This window comes from Peromyscus maniculatus, chromosome 7 (genome assembly GCF_049852395.1).
Source record: "Peromyscus maniculatus bairdii isolate BWxNUB_F1_BW_parent chromosome 7, HU_Pman_BW_mat_3.1, whole genome shotgun sequence".
Lineage (NCBI taxonomy): Eukaryota > Metazoa > Chordata > Mammalia > Rodentia > Cricetidae > Peromyscus > Peromyscus maniculatus.
In genome coordinates, this window is record NC_134858.1 from 106554219 (window position 1) to 106571349 (window position 17131).

General features: G+C 50.2%; 1 protein-coding gene across 2 annotated transcripts; it reads left to right on the top strand.

Moving 5' to 3' along the window:
* Nucleotide 1: 1 nt before the first annotated feature.
* Ccdc71 (coiled-coil domain containing 71) lies at nt 2–4181 on the top strand. Of its 2 annotated transcripts, none has more exons than XM_042281658.2 (2): nt 2–107; nt 2545–4181. In XM_042281658.2, the coding sequence occupies exon 2, from the start codon at nt 2597–2599 to the stop codon at nt 3884–3886; it is 1290 nt and encodes a 429-aa protein (XP_042137592.2). In that variant the 5' UTR covers nt 2–107; nt 2545–2596; the 3' UTR covers nt 3887–4181. The 2 variants fall into 2 exon arrangements, with proteins under 2 accessions (XP_042137592.2, XP_042137593.2); XM_042281659.2 differs by having other exon boundaries at nt 25–78.
* Nucleotides 4182–17131: the final 12950 nt, after the last annotated feature.

Genomic DNA, 17131 nt, shown 5'->3' on the forward strand with positions numbered 1-17131 from the left:
AGGTCCCGGAAGCGGAAGCGCGGTGCACTTCCGGCGCGCAGCGGGCGGCCATGTTGGAGCGGCGGAGGCGGCGCAGAGGTGCGTCCTGGGTCCCCGCGGCGGCGCCGGTAGGTTGTAGCCGCGGGTCTAACGGTGCTGCGAAGTGGCGGCCCGTGAGGCCGCGGGCGGCAGGGCGAAGGGACGGGGTGGCCGACCCTCCCGGATCCTCATTCTCCCCGGGCTTGGCCGAGACACCCCACCCCCACCCAGGACCCCACCCTGGGGCTGTGCGGATGCCGTCGGGCGACCGCTGTCCGCCTTCCAACACTTGGCCGTCGCCGTGACCCCGACTCCCTGCCGCCGTTCGGGCCCCGGGGACGCGGTCTCCCAGCCTGAGGGCCCCGATCTGCCCCCGACCCCAGGCTGCCTGATGAGCACGCCTCCCACCCCCAGCCTTCGGCCGACTTCCTCTGCTGGCTGGCCCCGCAGGAGCTGTGCAGGCAGGCGTGCCTGGCTGCAGCGCCCCTTTACGAAGCTGCTTGAAAGCCACGAAACACCCTCCCAAGGGTTCAGCCTGACCTAGGCCCCCGCCCCCCAGGGTCAGCGCTTGAGGTTTGGGGTGGGAAGTAGGTCCCTCTCTGTTACACAGTTCACAGCCTACCCCTTCAAACAACAAATAAAAGTACTAAAGTCATGCGCAAGGATTGTGCTTGGAGAGCATCCCCTGGGGGAGGGGAAGTGCCTCAGACACCTGAGGATCCAAGAATGTTTCCAAACAAAGAGCCCCAGGGCACTTTCTCTGGGGAAATCTCAAGACTGTATATCTGCTCCATTAGAGCTGAGCAGAGCGGCAGCACAGACGGACCTCGAGGCCCCAGGGATCTGTCTCATCCCAGCTGATCTTTTAATGCTCCAGTGCACTGGGGAGTTTCCCTCTAGAAGCCCTCGCATGCTTCGAGGGATGCTCGATGTAACTCATGATTGACGGGCATCATTTCTTTAAGGGAGTGTGGGGCAATTTGAGGGCTCCCAGACACCTGCATCTGTGCTATACTGAGATCTGCTAGCTTAAGTCCAGTTAGGACAGCTCAGACCTTTAATGGCCGCTTGACATACCTTCTTAGATGGAACTTTATCTTCCAGCGTCTCCAAACCTTGGACTCCTTGGTCTAGCTGTCTGTCTGGCCCCCTGCTTTGCCTTAGAGATGTTGCTTGTTATTCAACACCTTTTTTTTTTTTTTTTGAGAATCTGGCTCTTTCACTGGGGTGGAACTCCAAGACTAGAGTGAGAAATTGGGTTTGGGAGTAGCCTGTCCACAGACCCTGAAAGTAGAGTCTCTAGTAGGCAGGGAGATCAACCACCCCCTGCACTGGAGCACTGGCAGCTGGATGAACATGCCGGGGTGGACATCGAGTCTGGGCCTCGGCCTATGTTCGAAGCCCTCGATCTGTTTTTTTCAGGTAGACCCCCGCCATCCCACATGTCTTCCTTACCCTTTCTTCACAGCCACTTGATAAGCTGTTACCTTTTTTGCTCCATTTGTGCCTGCTGTTCTTGTTTTTGTCATTCACTCTGCTCCCAGGAGCCCTTCCCTAACCATACTTGTTAGTAAGTATGACCGCTAACACCGTGTACTCCCAGGAAACTTAATGGTGGCTGTGTCTTGAATCAGGACTGGGCTCTTTGAGGGTAGAGAGATTTTCCTGTATCCTGGGACTGGTCTAGATATTTGGCATTGCGGGGGAAGGTGGGGGGGGGGCGGCGGTGCAGACAGCAGCAGAGTAGTGCAAGCATGTGGTCCTCGCTGCTCAGGAACCCGAGTGGGAGGATCACTTCCACCAACCAGTTCAAGACCAGCCTGGCAACATAGCGAGCTCCATTTCAGAGACTAGAAAAACTGCAGAATTTAGCCGAGCTCTTGACACACACTTGTAATCCTAGCACTTGGGAGGCTGCCGCAGAACTGCCAGTTTGAGGCCAGTTTGGACTATACGGCAAGCTCCAGAACAGCCAGAGCTACATAGTGAGACCTTATGTCCCCAACAACAGAGTATGGTAGTGCTTGCCTGTAATCCCAGCACTTGAAAGCGAGTGGCAGAGGGATCAGGATTCAAGGGCAGGCTAGCCTATGTGAGACCTTGTCTTAAAGCAAGAAAAGAAAAATACCATTGAATTAAAATGAGCCAGATTTAAATCTTCCCAGAAGCCCAGCAGTAGGGTCGATGGCTCTTAGGTGCTTCTGAGCATGTATCCTTAAGAAACACACCAACACAGAGGGTCAAGTGACCCTAGAGAATGAATTATCCCGGCCAGGCCCTTCTGTCATAGAGTGGGAGCCTTGCTTCACTTGCCAACCTGTTCTAGCTCCATACCTTGGTACCATTCTTTTGTTTTTGTTTTTCGAGACAGGGTTTCTCTGTATAGCTTTGCGCCTTTCCTGGAACTCACTCTGTAGCCCAGGCTGGCCTGGCTCTGCCTCCCGAGTGCTGGGATTAAAGGCGTGTGCCACCACTGCCCGGCTCCTTGGTACCATTCTTATCAATTCTTTTCTTTTTGCTTTGGAGGTGCCAAGTACTGGTTTGCGGATCCGCAGGCAGATCCGCAGTGCCTGATGCCATGAGCATGGTAGTGCAGCATGTGGAGGAGAAAGCTGTGCACTCCTGGTCACGCATCTCCACAGCAGGGAAGAAAGCGCTGGAAGAGGCGCTGCTGGTGTTTAACCCCATGAGCCAGGATCTCAGTGCCACAGAGGCCCAGCTTGTGGCCTTCCTCCAGGGCCTGCGAGAGGATGGCTTCCAGCCGACCATTCTGCGAAGTGGTGATGTCTATGGCTATAGCTCGTGCACAGCCAGCCCCCCCAGCCAGACAAAGCAACAAGCTCGCACCACCAACCCATCCGCCACATCACTTCCGGCCAGGGCTCCCCAAACTGCTGTGTCCTTGCCTGCGAGAAAGGACACACTGCTCCCTGTTCCACTGTCTGGCAGGCTGGCCAAGGGGTCCACACCAGCCCTTGCCAAGCATGCGACCACTAACCTGCTGCTGAGCTCCCTGAAGGAGTCAAATGCCAGCCACAGCAGTGGCACGACAGTAGGCTTCCCTGCCCACCTCTATCCGGGGGTCTACCCTGCCATGCAGCTCTCTGTGGTCCTGGAAGCACTGGTCCCACTCAAGACTCCTTGCTTGGGTGCTAAGCACGGGCCGCAGTCACTGCAGCTGACCCTTGCAAACTCTTCCCTGAAACTGAGGAAAGGTTCCGGGAGCCCACAGTCCAAAGCATCCAGAAAAATCTCAAGCAAGGGCCCCAAATGCCTGAGTAGGAAAGGTCCCGGGGCTGACCGACGAGGTGCTGGGACCCAGAGCAGTGGCATACGCGTGAAAGGGTCTTCCTCCTTGGGCACCAAAACAGTCCAGACCAAGGCATCTCGAACACAGACCAAAGCTGCTCATGCAACCCAGAACAAGACAGTGAGGGTGAGGGCCAAGGCGACAAAGGCCAAGCCCAGGGCAGCCGGAGCCAAAGCCAAGGCCACTGTAGTGAGGGACAAGGCTAAAGCCAAGGCAGTCAAGGCCAAGGCCAAGGCGTCTCGGACCAAGCACAAGGGAAGGCCAAAGGAATCTGTCAAGACCAGACCTGGAAGGACAAGCCTGAAGAGTCGCTCTGAGGCTGTGGGGAAGAAGAGGAAGAAGGCTGAGGAGGCAAAGGGCCTTCCTCCTAAGAAGAGAGCTCGCCTTGTGCTCCGATCCCCTAAGGCATGGCTGGGGCCTGGGACAAAACCGTGCAAGTCCCAGACTATAAAGGTGGACAGGAAATCTTCCGATGATGAGGTCCGACAGTGGGCCCAGCAGATCCTCCGTGTCAACCTCTCTCCGGTAGTGTGGCTCCAGCCACTGCTACCGTCTTGACTCCATACTCAGCGTCCCGAGTCGTCCTTGCATCACGGCTTGGGCAAAGAGCTGAGCTCTTCGTGTGACCAGCAGCAGTGTGCCGTGCTCGTGGGCGCTGCAGCTTTCCGGACTCTGGGTACCTCCAGGTACCTCAGGACTCTGGGTCACCAACCTCCTTTCAGAAACTGAGGATTTGGGGTGGGTGGGGAGCGGGAGGGGTGTCCTCATGGCTCAGTGCACTGTGACTTGTTCTTTAAGTTGTACGTCTGATGTTCCATCTATCATGTTTTATACCTTTCCACCTTGCGGTCTCCCTGCTCGCCCTCCATGGTCTTATTTATTGAATGATTTTGGTGTGTGGGGGCTGCTGGCAGGAGCCTGCTAGGAGTAGCCCTGGTGGCTTGAAGCAGGTCATCAATGTGAATGATAGGGTGATGTTATGGAAGGGCAAAGCTCCCAGGCTTCTGAAGAGATGTGGGGAAATTCTGGCTTCTGTAGATGTGTGAGAGAGCTCCTGAGGGATGGGCAGAGCCGCTATAAAGTAGGACACCTCACCTCGAGTGTCCCAGTTCTGAACCAGAGGGGCCCCATTCAAGATTGTGAGTCACTCTGGGAAATCCTGCAGCTCACAGGTTTTTAGGCCAGGGAAAGAAGCCTTTGTGGTACTGCTCTCTCGGGGCCAAGCTTTAAGGCTTTGCCTGGGCTTGTCTAGTGGGAGGGAACAGGCTTAAGAGGCTTGAAGTGCTGCCTCTCTGCTGAAAGTGACCAGCCTCGATTTTCCCGAGAGCCTGGGCTTTGGATCTGGACAACAAAACCAGCCCTTACTGTCCAAAGAATGTTCTCTCTGGTAACTAGTGGTGGGTCTAGGGAGACTTCTACCGGTACTCAGCAGTGCTTTCTGACTGGGCTCCACATGCTCCATCTGACTCAGGGGTCCAGCCTCACTGTGTCTCCTCACATGACCTGTGTGCTTTGGACATTGTTAGTACCTTCTGCTTTGGAGAAGAGCTGGGTCCTGAGTGGAAGCAGCTGCTGTGCCCATCTGTAGTTCACCGGTGGCCACTCAGGCTGCAAGGTAGTAGTGGGTGGCTAGGAGGTAGGGGACCTGCAGCCCCTGCACCTGGGAATTTGAGTGTGAGTTTGAGGTCAGCATCAACTACATACTGAGGAAACACCACCGCCGCCGCCACCCTCTCTCTCTATCTCTTTGTTTTTGTTTTTTGAGATAGGCTTTCTCTGTATAGCCCTGGCTGTCCTAGAACTAACTCCTTTTGTAGATCATTATCATGCTGGCCTCAAACTCAGAGGTCCACCTGCTGGGAATAAAGGTGTGTGCCACCAGACCAAGCCAGGGGACTAGAGGAGAGATGGCTTAGTGGTTAAGAGGATTTAATTGCTCTGCCAGAGGACCCAAGTTTGGTTCCCACAAGGCAGCTCACAAACACTTGTGTCCAGCTTCCGGGGATCCCACACTTTTCTTGCTTTCACAGTCACAGGCAGAAAGACACAACTTTTTATTTATTTTTTAATGGCACAACTGGATAAAGCATCAGTTCTTTGGGAAAAGGCTATCTTGGGAATCTTGAACTTTAGTGATGTTGATAAGCAAAGGAATGGTGTGAAACCCCTTAAATAAAAACTTACTGGCTGGGCTGGAGAGATGCCTCAGAGGTTAAGAGCACTGGTTGCTCTTTCATAAAATCCAGGTTCAGTTCCCAGGGCCTACCTGGCAGCTCACAGCTGTCTTAATTCCAGTTCCAGGGGACCTGACGCCCTCCTCTGGTTTCACTGGGCACTAGGCAGACACATAGTGCAGACATGCACGCAGGTGAAACACTTATACACATAGAAATAAGCAAGAAAATAAATGTATTGTCTTTACAACAAGAATGATGTTGATAATAGATCAAGCCAGGGCCGGGAGATGGCGTAGTAGGTGAAGTGCTTTCTGAGGACATGAGTCCAGAGCCCTAGAACTCCAGTAAAAGCCGGATGTGTGCCTAAACACCGACAGTGAGTCGGGGCAGAGCCAGCCAGTGTGGCCAAAATGACAAAATCTAGAGTCAATGAAAGACCAGATCTCAAAAAATAAGATGGAGGCCGGGCAGTGGTGGCGCACGCCTTTAATCCTAGTGCTTGGGAGGCAGAGGCAGGCAGAGCTCTGTGAGTTTGAGGCCAGCCTGGGCTACAGAGTGAGATCCTGGAAAGGCACCAGAACTACACAGAGAAACCCTGTCTTGGGGGGAAAAAAAGGTGGAGGCTAAAGAGGCGGCTCAGAGGTTAAGAGTGTGTACTGTTCTCACACACAGCTCCAGGGCCAACCTGGTCTACTTAGCCAGTTCCAGGATAGTCAGGGCTATGTAGAGGGACTGTTGAAAGAAGTCTCTGTCTTGAAGATGGGGTCTTACTATAGCTTTGAGGGAACTGGCACTTGCTAAGTAGACCAGATTAGTCTTGAACTCCTAGAGATCACCTGCCTCAGCCTCCTGAGTGCTGGGATTAAAGGCATGCACCACCATGCCCAAAATAATTTTTTTGTTTGTTTTTTGAGACAGTGTTTTTCTGTGTAGCCATGTCTGTCCTGGAAATCACTCTGTAGACCAGGCTGGCCTTGAACTCAGTGATCTGTCTCCTGAGTGCTAGGATTAAAGGCATGCACCACATAAAATAATAAACATAAGATTGGGAACTAGAGAGATGGCTCAGTTAAGAGCACTGGTTGTTAAGGACCAGAGTTAGGTTCCCAGCATCCATAGGGGTAGCTCACAACCACCTGTGACTCCAGTTTGAGTGAATTTTTGTCCTCTTCTGGCCTCCAAGGGCACTGCATGGGCATGGTATACAGCCATACATGCAGGCAAAATAAAAATATATAAATCTTCCAGGACAGGCTCCAAAGCTACACGGAGAAACCCTGTCTTGAAACACACACACACACACACACACACACACACACACACACGACCCAGCCAGAAAGAAGGGAGGAGGGAGAAAGAAGGCATCCCAAGTCACATGTATTGATGCATGCATGTAATCCCAGAACTAGGGAGGCTGAAGCAAGAGAATCTCAAGTTTGAAACCAGCCTGGGCTACACAAGACTCTTATCTCAGAAAAGAGAAACCGTAAAAGGGTTGGGGGTGGGGGGAGGGAAGGCATCCTTGGGACCAAGTGATCACGATACCTTACCTGCCTTTCCACGCACCAAGTGGAGTGATGGTTCTACCCAGATCCTTCTGCTTTGAGCCAGGAACAAGCCACTCAAGACATTGATGGTTTAGAGAATAAAGGGAGTACAGTGGCCTATGCAGACCCCCATCTTTCTGGATTCTGTGAAGTTCTTGGTGCTCTACCCTACCTCTGGTGGAAACAAATTATGGTAGGACAGGATTTATGCAGTGAAGCTGTCAGCTATTCAGGAGATCACAGATCTAGAACTGTACCAAGAGGATTGACACCTAGCAGTGGAGAATAGGAAGAATAGTATATGGAAAAGGTGAAAAGTGAGACTAGGGTAGGACTGGAGTTTACAAGACCAGAAGACATGAACCATGGAAAAGATTTGAGCAGGAAAGTGGGTTGTTTGGAAGGAAAGCCTAATGGAGGCTGCTTAAATGGTTCTGAGTGAGAGTTGGCATTGTCTGGAATAAACTTGGACCTTTGGGGAGGGAGCAGGTAAAGATTCAGAAGGTATTAGGAAACAGAAAGGGGGCATGAGTGAGCTGTGAGGGCCCAGGTGAGGAGGGGTGGGCTTACTGATCCCACCAGCTCTGTCTGCCCTCCTGCTAAGTGATGCTCCTGTCGCTGATAAAGGTGCCACCTGAGCTGAAGTCTTAGATGCTGGGGCCACACAACACATTTGCAGGAGTTCCAGCAGACTTCCTGGAAACAATGAAGAAAGGCTTACCCCAACACTGTGGCTGAGACTCAATCCCGGGGGCCACCCATATGGTTCAGTGACCACTAAGTGTGTCTTGAGTGGACTGTGCCCCCACTGTCCCCAAAACATTGATCAATACCTACGACCACCATGCCTGGAATGGATGCTTTTTGAAATAGTATCTGCTGTGATAAGTTTCTAGGGCCGGTAGGTTTGAGGTTGAGGGCCAACCATCTCCTTTATCTGAATGACTTAATTTTCCTATCACTCTGCCCAGGGTGACACACTGTATTGTGTAGCAATTTTCACTGAGATAAAATCATCCATTTTGGAGGGAAGCTCCCTAAGACACTGGATGTTCTAAACTTTAGAATCTAAAGGGAGGCGGAAACATTCCATTCTTCAGGGAGGCTGCTTAAGACACAGGATGTTCTAAGGGGAAGTGAAACATTCCATCCTTCAGGGAGGCTCCACAAAATACAAGGTATTCTGCCGGGTGGTGGTGGCACATGCTGTTAATCCCAGCAGAGGCAAGTGGATCTCTGAGTTTGAGGCCAGCCTGGTCTACAGAGTGAGTTCCAGGACAGCCAGAGCTGTTACACCCAGAAACCTTGTCTCGAAAACACAAAAAAGATACAAGGTATTCTAAGGGAAAGGGAAACATTCCATTCTGCAGGGAAGCTCATTAAGCTCAGGAATTCAGGATGTCCATAAGCTTCACTAGGCCCCTCCCTTCCTATATAAGTAGTAAAGAAGCTTAGAGACATTCCCGGACAAGTTAAGCTGACCACCTAGGCTCACACTAGCTAGGCTGTCTGGAAGAAATAGATCTGCCACGCCACCTAGAAGTAGCAGAGTTAAGAAAGCTGCCTGAAGAGGTTAGACGGGCTGATTCTCTGACCTGCTGTGCAGCCTGCAGGCTGTGCATAGTGCTCCAGGTTTCCAGCTTTCATGGTCTGTCACCGATGCTGGTGATACAGTTGTCTTTGGGTCATTTCTGCTCCTGTAAGTAGCCCCAATAAAACTCATTGGTTCTCCAAGTTGGACTTTGGTGGTATCCGTACTTTGTTCTGTCCTTGGTTCCTTGTCTAGAGTGAGTAGACTTTTGCTAACATATCCCTGTTCTGGTGGAAACTTCACCTTAGCCCCTGACACCCATATACCCAAAGAGTCTGGAATGTTCTGGTGGAAGTTCCACCTCAATTCCCCTGCCCCATCTCTTCCCAAACCCTGCCCACCATTGTTCCTGCCCCAGAGTTGCTCAAGACCACTCCCACAGGGTATTTAAACTGCACCCCAGAAAACAGACATGTGGTTTTTCAGTCTCTCTTTCCCGTTTCCTGGGGGGGGGGGGAATCATCCAGGAGTGCTTTACCCATTAAACTGGGGCTTTTTCTAATACTGTCTGATTTGGTCTGATTTTGATTGCTGCGGCAGCAGAGGAACTGATCAGGGTGCAGAAACTTTTCAATCCCCAGGAATAGTGTCACACAGAACACTGATAGATTACTTAAAGGCAACTTCCTAGAATGCTATGGGGCTGCTCTTGGAAGATAACAAGTCACATGTTTTCAGTTCTATAAACAAGGTTGGTTGCCCCAACTGCACAGGACATGCTGGATCACATGTAGTGGGAGGTACATAGGCAGGAAGTACGTCAAGATGTGTGCTTGCCTCTGATTGGACAAAGGCAGAAGTATGTAGCCTTGTGGGTTTTGCTTTTATAAGCACCTGTAGTCAGAGGTTTTTCTGAACCCAGCCCCATGGTCCCACAGCTGCTTATAAAACAATCATTCAGAAGCTTAATATTAATTACCAATTGTATGGCCGTGGCCTATGGCTCAAGCTTCTTGCTAGCTAGCTCTCATAACTAAACTCAGCCCATTTCTACTAATCTATATGTCACCATGTGTTCCATGGCTTTACCTGTGTGCCATGCATGCTCTCCCTGGACGGCAGGATGGCATCTCTGATTCTTTCTTCTTCCTGTCTCTTTCTCCAATTTACCACCTAACTATAACCTGACTTGCCATAGGCCAAACGCCTTTATTTATCAACCAGTCAGAGCAACACATATTCACGGTATATAGAAAGCTATCCCACAGCAAACACGTGACTAACATAATTCATGGCCATTTTCTAGGTATCCCAGGTATGGACCTGACCATTGTCCATTGTCCTGGTCAGTATTTAATAAAGTTTGCTTCACATTTGGCTAAAAAAAAAAATTGTGATAGTGGTCTTCTTCTCAGCCAATGGGAATAAGACAGGCTTGGTCTGACCTTCAACGGAACAGTATTTATTCATGCAAGGGAGCATTTTGTCACCCACATGTACACATGGACAAAATGCCTACTAAGGAAGATGGGATGTGGCCCCTCATGGGAATGACTTCTGTAATCTGTAAGGAACACTGGGAAGTGTAGTCTTTCAGCAAGAAACTCTCAAACACTGTCATACCAAGGGTGCTACCCACCTGTGCTATTTATAGCTCTGTGAGGGGGCAGTGCGTGTGTAGGCGAGACTGTGACTGTTGCTTCCCTAGCTAGTGGAGCCTCCTGTACTTACCAGTGTCTGCCAGTCATAGCGGGAAGGAGGAGGGCACTATGGGTTAGCACTGTGAAAGGTGAACACTTCCAGACAATTTAGTATGCCCCTGCCTTTAGATGCTTGTGTAGTTACTATGGAGACCCCATCCTGGGCTTGGACCAGCAGTGGCAGCCCTTCCTCCGACTTGAGCACCTTGACTCTGGCCCCTGCTGTAGGAGTTCTTGTCATGTGGGTAGCATGAATGGGTACATCTTGTGCTTCTGGCACCTGGATATAAAGGTGAGGCATGCTTTGCAAAGGCCAACCCACAGACATAGTCATTTTGTTGACAATCCCAATTCCATCAAGGCTACGTGACAAACTTTTGCCCATCCTACCTGTATCCTGGACATGTTTTGTTTTTTAGTTTTTAGAGACAGGGTTTCTCTGTATAGCGCTGGCTGTCCTGGAACTCGCTTTGTAGACAAGACTGGCCTCAAACTCACAAAGATCTGCCTGCCTCTGCCTCCTGAGTGCTGAGGTTAAAGGCGTGTGCCACCACCTCCTGTCTTGGACACATTTTTTTAATTTAAAAATTATTTTGCCTGGCCAGGCAGTGGTAGCGCATGCCTTTAATCCCAGCACTCGGGAGGCAGAGCCAGGTAGATCTCTGCGAGTTTCGAAGCCAGCCTGGTCTACAGAGCGAGCTCCAGGACAGGCACCAAAACTACACAGGAAACCCTATCTCAAAACACCAATATATATATATATATTTTACCTGGTGATGATAGCACACACTTTTAATCCCAGCACGTAGGAAGCAGAGGCAAGTGGATCTCTGTGAGTTCAGAGGCTAACCTGGTCTACAGAGTGAGTTCTAGGACAGCTGTGGGTACACAGAGAAACCCTGTCTCAAAAAAAAAAAGAAAGAGAGAAAGAAAGAAAGAAAGAAAGGAAGGAAGGAAGAAAGAAAGAAAGAGAAAAGAAAAGAAAAAAAGAAATTCCAAAAAATCATTTGATTATTTTGTGTAGGAGTGTTTTGCCTGCATGTTTATATGTGCCTTATGTCTAGGCCTGGTGTCCACTGAGGTCAGAAGATGGTATACTGGAGTTTAAGACGGTTGTGAGCTACTATATGGGTACTGGAATCGAACCTGGGTCTTCTGCAAGAGGAAAAAGTGCTCTTCACTGCTGAGCTATCTCTCCAGCTCTCTTTATTATTTTGTTTGTTTTGAGACTGTCTCTCTACACAGCTTTGGCTGTCCTGGAAATTACTATGTAGTTTAGGCTGGCCTCGAATTCACAGAGATCTCTCTGTCTTTGTCTCCAGTGTCTCCAGAGTGGGCTGGGCTTAAAGACATGTGCTACCATGCCTGGCTGCTCTTTTTATTTTTTATTTTAAAGTTTTTTTTTTTTTTGGTTTTTCCAGTGAAGTTCTTATTTATTGTGTGTATGGGGTCAGTGACTTGGTTCTTTCCTGTCTTTGTATGAGTTCCAAGAATTGACCTCAGGTTGCTAGGCTCGCCCAGCAAGTGCCTTTGCTCACTGAGTCATTGTGCTGCCCTAGACATCTATCTTTATAGCGTCCCTGCTGTGGGAAAGGAGGGCCAAATAGAGGGGGTAATATGCACAGCCGGAAAAGCCAGGAAGATGGGGATTGTAACTGCTGTGTCTTCTCCCTCCCAGCCAGACTTCCACTTGCTGACTGTGTATGTAGACTCCACAGGCCCTAAAGATACAAGATACCTAGGACAACGCACATATAGGTCAACCCTGTCCAGACCTCTGCTCCTCTTGCTACCGTGGGTACCGTTAGTTATGAGAAGACCCCACGAAGAGTCCATGCTGACCCCGCCAGTGCAATAGCGATATTGATTCTCAAACCCCTGTGGGCTGTGACCCCACTGAGTGGGTATGGCCAGCATTGTTTGCACGCTAGCCATGGCCCTCGCTCTGCCTCCTGCAGACCTGGCTGCATGGCAGTACCTGTGCCCTGGATGCTGGCAGTGTGAACACGCACACGGAGGGAATGAGGACACCGCACACAGTGGGATGTGGTCTCCCTCCATAGATGCTGAAAATCTTTCTTCTCTTTACCCTGTAGCTGTGACCCCTGGGCCCTGTTCCTATGTGGTATCGATCTGAAACTAAAACCTGTGTCTGCAACCAAACCAGCAAACAGTCCTCGAGCTACACTCACACCCTGAGGCGTTAGTTATTTTTCCTCTCTCTTCTGGAACCTTGGAGGACCCCAGGGCTGCAAATTTGGCAGCTGCAATGCCCAAGACACTTTGCAACCAACGTGTCATGCAGTACGTGAGCCTCTGTCATAGAGAGCATGCGACATTAACCAGTTTTGACGGAACACATGCCTGCCTATGATGGTATGTGACTCATAGCTGGTATTAGTGGCCATCTGATCACTAGTACTAGTGTATGTGGTTACAAACAATGTAAGAGCCTTTTTGTCTGAGGGTGCATGAGCCCAGTCATATGTACAGCTATGCATTATTGTGTGGACAGACTGTTATGAGTGGGTCATGGCAAGCAGCTAGTATGATGGCCTGGGTGGGTGAGGCTGAGAATGGCCTGAAGAGGCACAGGTCGGGGGTTAGGAGGGAGAGCTGGTATAGGCAGATCCCCAGGAAGCAGGTGTTTCTAGAAAATACATGATCAGTGACTGAATGGCATGAAGGCTTAAGCATGTTTTGTCTCCTTCGTGACGTAGTAGTGGAAGTCAGAGTCAAGGGGTGAGTTGGGCGGTGGTGGCACACATCTTTAATCCCAGTGCTCTGGAGGCAGAGGCAGGAGGATCTCTGTGAGTTCGAGGCCAGCCTGGGCTACAGAGTGAGTTCCAGGAGAGCCAGGTCTATACAAACACTATCTTTAAAAACAAAAAACAGGGGCTGGAGAGTGGTTAAGCGCACTGGCTGCTCTTCCAGAGGAGCCAGGTTCAATTCCCAGCACCCACACAGCAGCTCACAACTGAAGGGATCTGACACCTTCACACCAATACACATAAAATAAAATTAAAAAAGAAACAAAACAAAACCGAGTCAAGGGGTAAGGGAGGCCTGAGGACTCGGTAGGACATGAGGAAGCAGAAGGTCAGGAAGAGAGAACTCAGCGGATCTAGGGGAAGCAAGGGCTGGTGATGTAGATGGCAGAGGGACGGAGTTTGCCACTGCTGACTCTCACATAAACATGTGCCCCTGCCGGCCAGAGTTTGGGACAGGATAGAAGGACTATCCAGAGTAGGAATGAAGAAGCGAACGGGCGCTTACATGGTCCCCCATGTGGTCACCACATATGGGACAAGTGAGCAGGTGATGGCTTCTTGAAGGAGGGCACAGTACTGTTATTGCTTCACCCACAATCAAACAAAACAAACACAAGACTTAAAGAAATACTTGTGAAGAGATGGAGGGAAACAGTTAACAAATCTAAGCAGTGGTTCCTTGCAGAGAGGAGACCTTGGGTATCTTTTTCTTAGCCTTGTCTGTAAGCCTTTGACCCTGGTTGAATCTGACAGATTACCAGAACCTCTGAGACCTGTGCATTCCTACCCAAGGGCTGCTGTGCGATATGGCCCGTCTGTGAGGGTAGATGCCAGTGCCTATGTTGGTTCTAAGCAGGTAAGGCTGGCGTGCACACTTACACTTAGACAGGACCACATATGTGTATGTTGTTTGCTTTTCAATTGTTTTTTGATATTGGATTTTGTTATATATAGCCTTGACTGGCTTAGTAATTGTTATATAGCCCAGGCTGGCTTTGAACTCACAGTGACCCTCCCCCAGAGGCCTCTGGAATACTAAGACTATAGGCGTATATCAAACCTGGTTTTTTAAAGTTATTTTGTTGTTGTTGTATTTTGAGAGAGATGTTTTTAGCTCAGCTGGCCTTGAAGTTGCTGTGTAGCTGGAACGGCCCTTGAGCTAATCTTCCTAACTCCACATCCCAAACCCTGGGATTACAGGCAGGTACCACCATACCTGGCTCACTCAGCACCATTCCTGAAGCTAGGGCTAGTACTGTGTGCTGTCCTGACCCAGTTTCTCTCCGACGGCCTACACCTGTGACCCACAAGGCTCCATACTTATTTATTTCATATGTGTGTCTGGATATTTTGCCTGCATGAATGTCTGTGTACCCAGAGTATGGAAACCTGTTGGAGCCTGAGTTATAGACCATTGTTAGCCACCGTGATAGTGCTGGGAATTGAACCCAGGTCCTCAGGAAAATCAGTCAGTGCTCTTAACCACTGAGCCCTCTCTCCAGTCCCAAGGCTCCATCTTTACGAGCTGTGACCATCAAACAGGTACCGACCACACAAAAAGGACACCTCCAGTGTGGGTGCCAGATATGTGCCCCACGCACATGCATTCCACACTGCATTCCTGCCCTGCTGCTTTACTGCCTGGGACAATGCCTGATTCTCCTGCAGCTGCAGCCCAGGACATGGCTACCTGTACAAGGAGGTCTGTGACATTTTTTTATTTAAGACAGGGTTTCTCTGTGTAGCCTTGGCTATCCTGGAACTAGCTCTGTAGACCTGGCTGGCCTTGAACTCACAGAGATCTGCCTGCCTCTACTTCTTGAGTGCTGGGATTAAAGGCATGCGCCACCACCGCCTGGAGAGCTCTATGACTTTGATATTTGCATGTCCTACAAAAGATATTGCATCAGGTGCGGTTACTAACAGACAGTCTCTTGTCTCTGTGGGGACAATGCAGCAACCTATAAAGTAGACAGTGATTCAGGCAAGGAATCCGGAATCAGGAGAAATGGAATTTCTAGTCAGCTTCCCAGAGTCCAGATACATAGGGTCACAAGATGGCCTGCCTGAGTATGAAAGCTAGTCATCATGGAGCAGAGGTTATCTCTAGCCAGGCTAACGCTGACTCTCCCTGCAGGCAGGAACTGACTATGTTGTCCTGGACACTATGTGCCATGAACAGGGTACCTCAAAGTATTATACTGGGAACTAGACCGGGCCAACAGCTTGGCTTGACCTAAGAGGGCCAGAATAGTGCAAGGTGAGGCCAGGTAGGCGCATGCATGGACAACAGGTGAAGGGAGGGCTAGGAAATGACAGGAGGAGGATATATGGCTATGTACCATGCATCTTGAGAGTCCAGGTAAATTGAACTTACCGCAGGACAAGGAGCGCTGAGTACTCCTCTATCCACCCATCCCATCCCCTACAGATATTGAGATCCAGGCTCAGGAACTGAGGGAGGCCATGCTCAGAGTCCAGGACATAGAACACTCAGAAGACTAAATAGCATCCTGGTGCAAGCCTGAAAGGCCTGTTGATGGACAGAGCACCTGCTTTGGGGAACCGGTCAGCCCACAGGGTCAGCTCCGTGGGAACTGAAAAGGAATTGGTCAATAGATGTTCCCACTTATGTACCTGATGCTGGACTCACGTCCTCTGGGGCCCCTGGTTAGAACTGGAGAGTGGATAGAAATGTGGATGACTGTGAGGGATGCTACCTTGGGAGTGCTCTCTCCTGGGGTAGGCTGGGGTAGGACCGCATATCTGAGACATACATTCGTCAGCATGTCGCCCATCTTGTTTGCAGTAATATAGGACCAGGGACTTGGTAGCCCATGTTTCCGTTCTCCATGGGATTCACTCCTGTATTGGCTGGTTTTGTGTGTCAACTGGATACGAGCTGGAGTCATCAGAGAGGAAGGAGCCTCAGCTGAGGAGATGCCTCCATGAGATACCACTGTAAGACATCTTCTCAATTAGTGATCAGTGCAGGAGGCCCAGCTTGTGGTGGGCAGTGTCATCCCTGGACTGGTGGTCCTGGGTTCTCTGAGCAAGCCATGGGAAGCAAGCCAGTAAGCAGCACCCCCCCATGGCCTCTGCACCAGCTCCTGTCTCCAGGACCCTGCCCTGTTTGAGTTCCTGTCCTGACTTCCTTCAGTGATGAACAGTAAGGTGGAATAAACCCTTTTCTCCCCAACTTGCATTTTGGACATGGTGTTTCCTCACAGCAACAGAAATCTAAGACACTTCCTTGCCCTTGCACCCCGTGTACTGCACAGGGGCCTCTGATTGCCTCCCCCAGGTTATGTCCTGTAGCCTGGACATAGCAGGCATAAACTTGGAGCAGTGTCAGGAATGGGTACATTATTCAGATGTAGTGGCACATGCCTGTTACTCAAGAAGAAGCAGGAGAGTGAGTTCAAGAGTAGCCCCAGAAACAGAAACTTCTGTCTCAAAAATCAAAAACAAAAGGAAATTGTCTGGTAGTTAAGGGGATTGATTTGGAGCTGGGCGGTGGTGGCACATGCCTTTAATCCCAGTGTAGCCAGATAAATCTTTCCTGCCCGCCAGTACCCAAGTATCCAGTCAGTGGCTTAATATTAATTACAAACTGTTTGGTCTATGACTCAGGTTTCTTGCTACTTAGCTCTTTCATCTTAAATTAACCCATTTCTATTCATCTATGTTTTGCCACGTGGCGTGGCATTACCAGTCTGCTGGCATCTTGTTGCTCCTTAAGCAGAGGGCTGACATCTGCCCTGACTTTGCCCTCTTCTCTTCTCCCTGTGTCTCTCTTGGATTTCCTGCCTGGCTCTTATCCTGCCTTACCATAGGCCAAAACAGCTTCTTTACTAACCAATAGTAGCAACGCATATTCACAGTACAGAAAGACCATCCCACAGCATCCCAGCACTCAGGCAGGAGGCAGAGCCAGGTGGATCTCTGAGTTCGAGGTCAGCCTGGTCTACAGAGCGCGATCCAAGACAGGTTCCAAAGCTACATAAAAAAACCCTGTCTCGGAAAAAAAAAAATAATAATAATGGGGGGCGGGCACTGATTTGGAGCCTGTGGCCA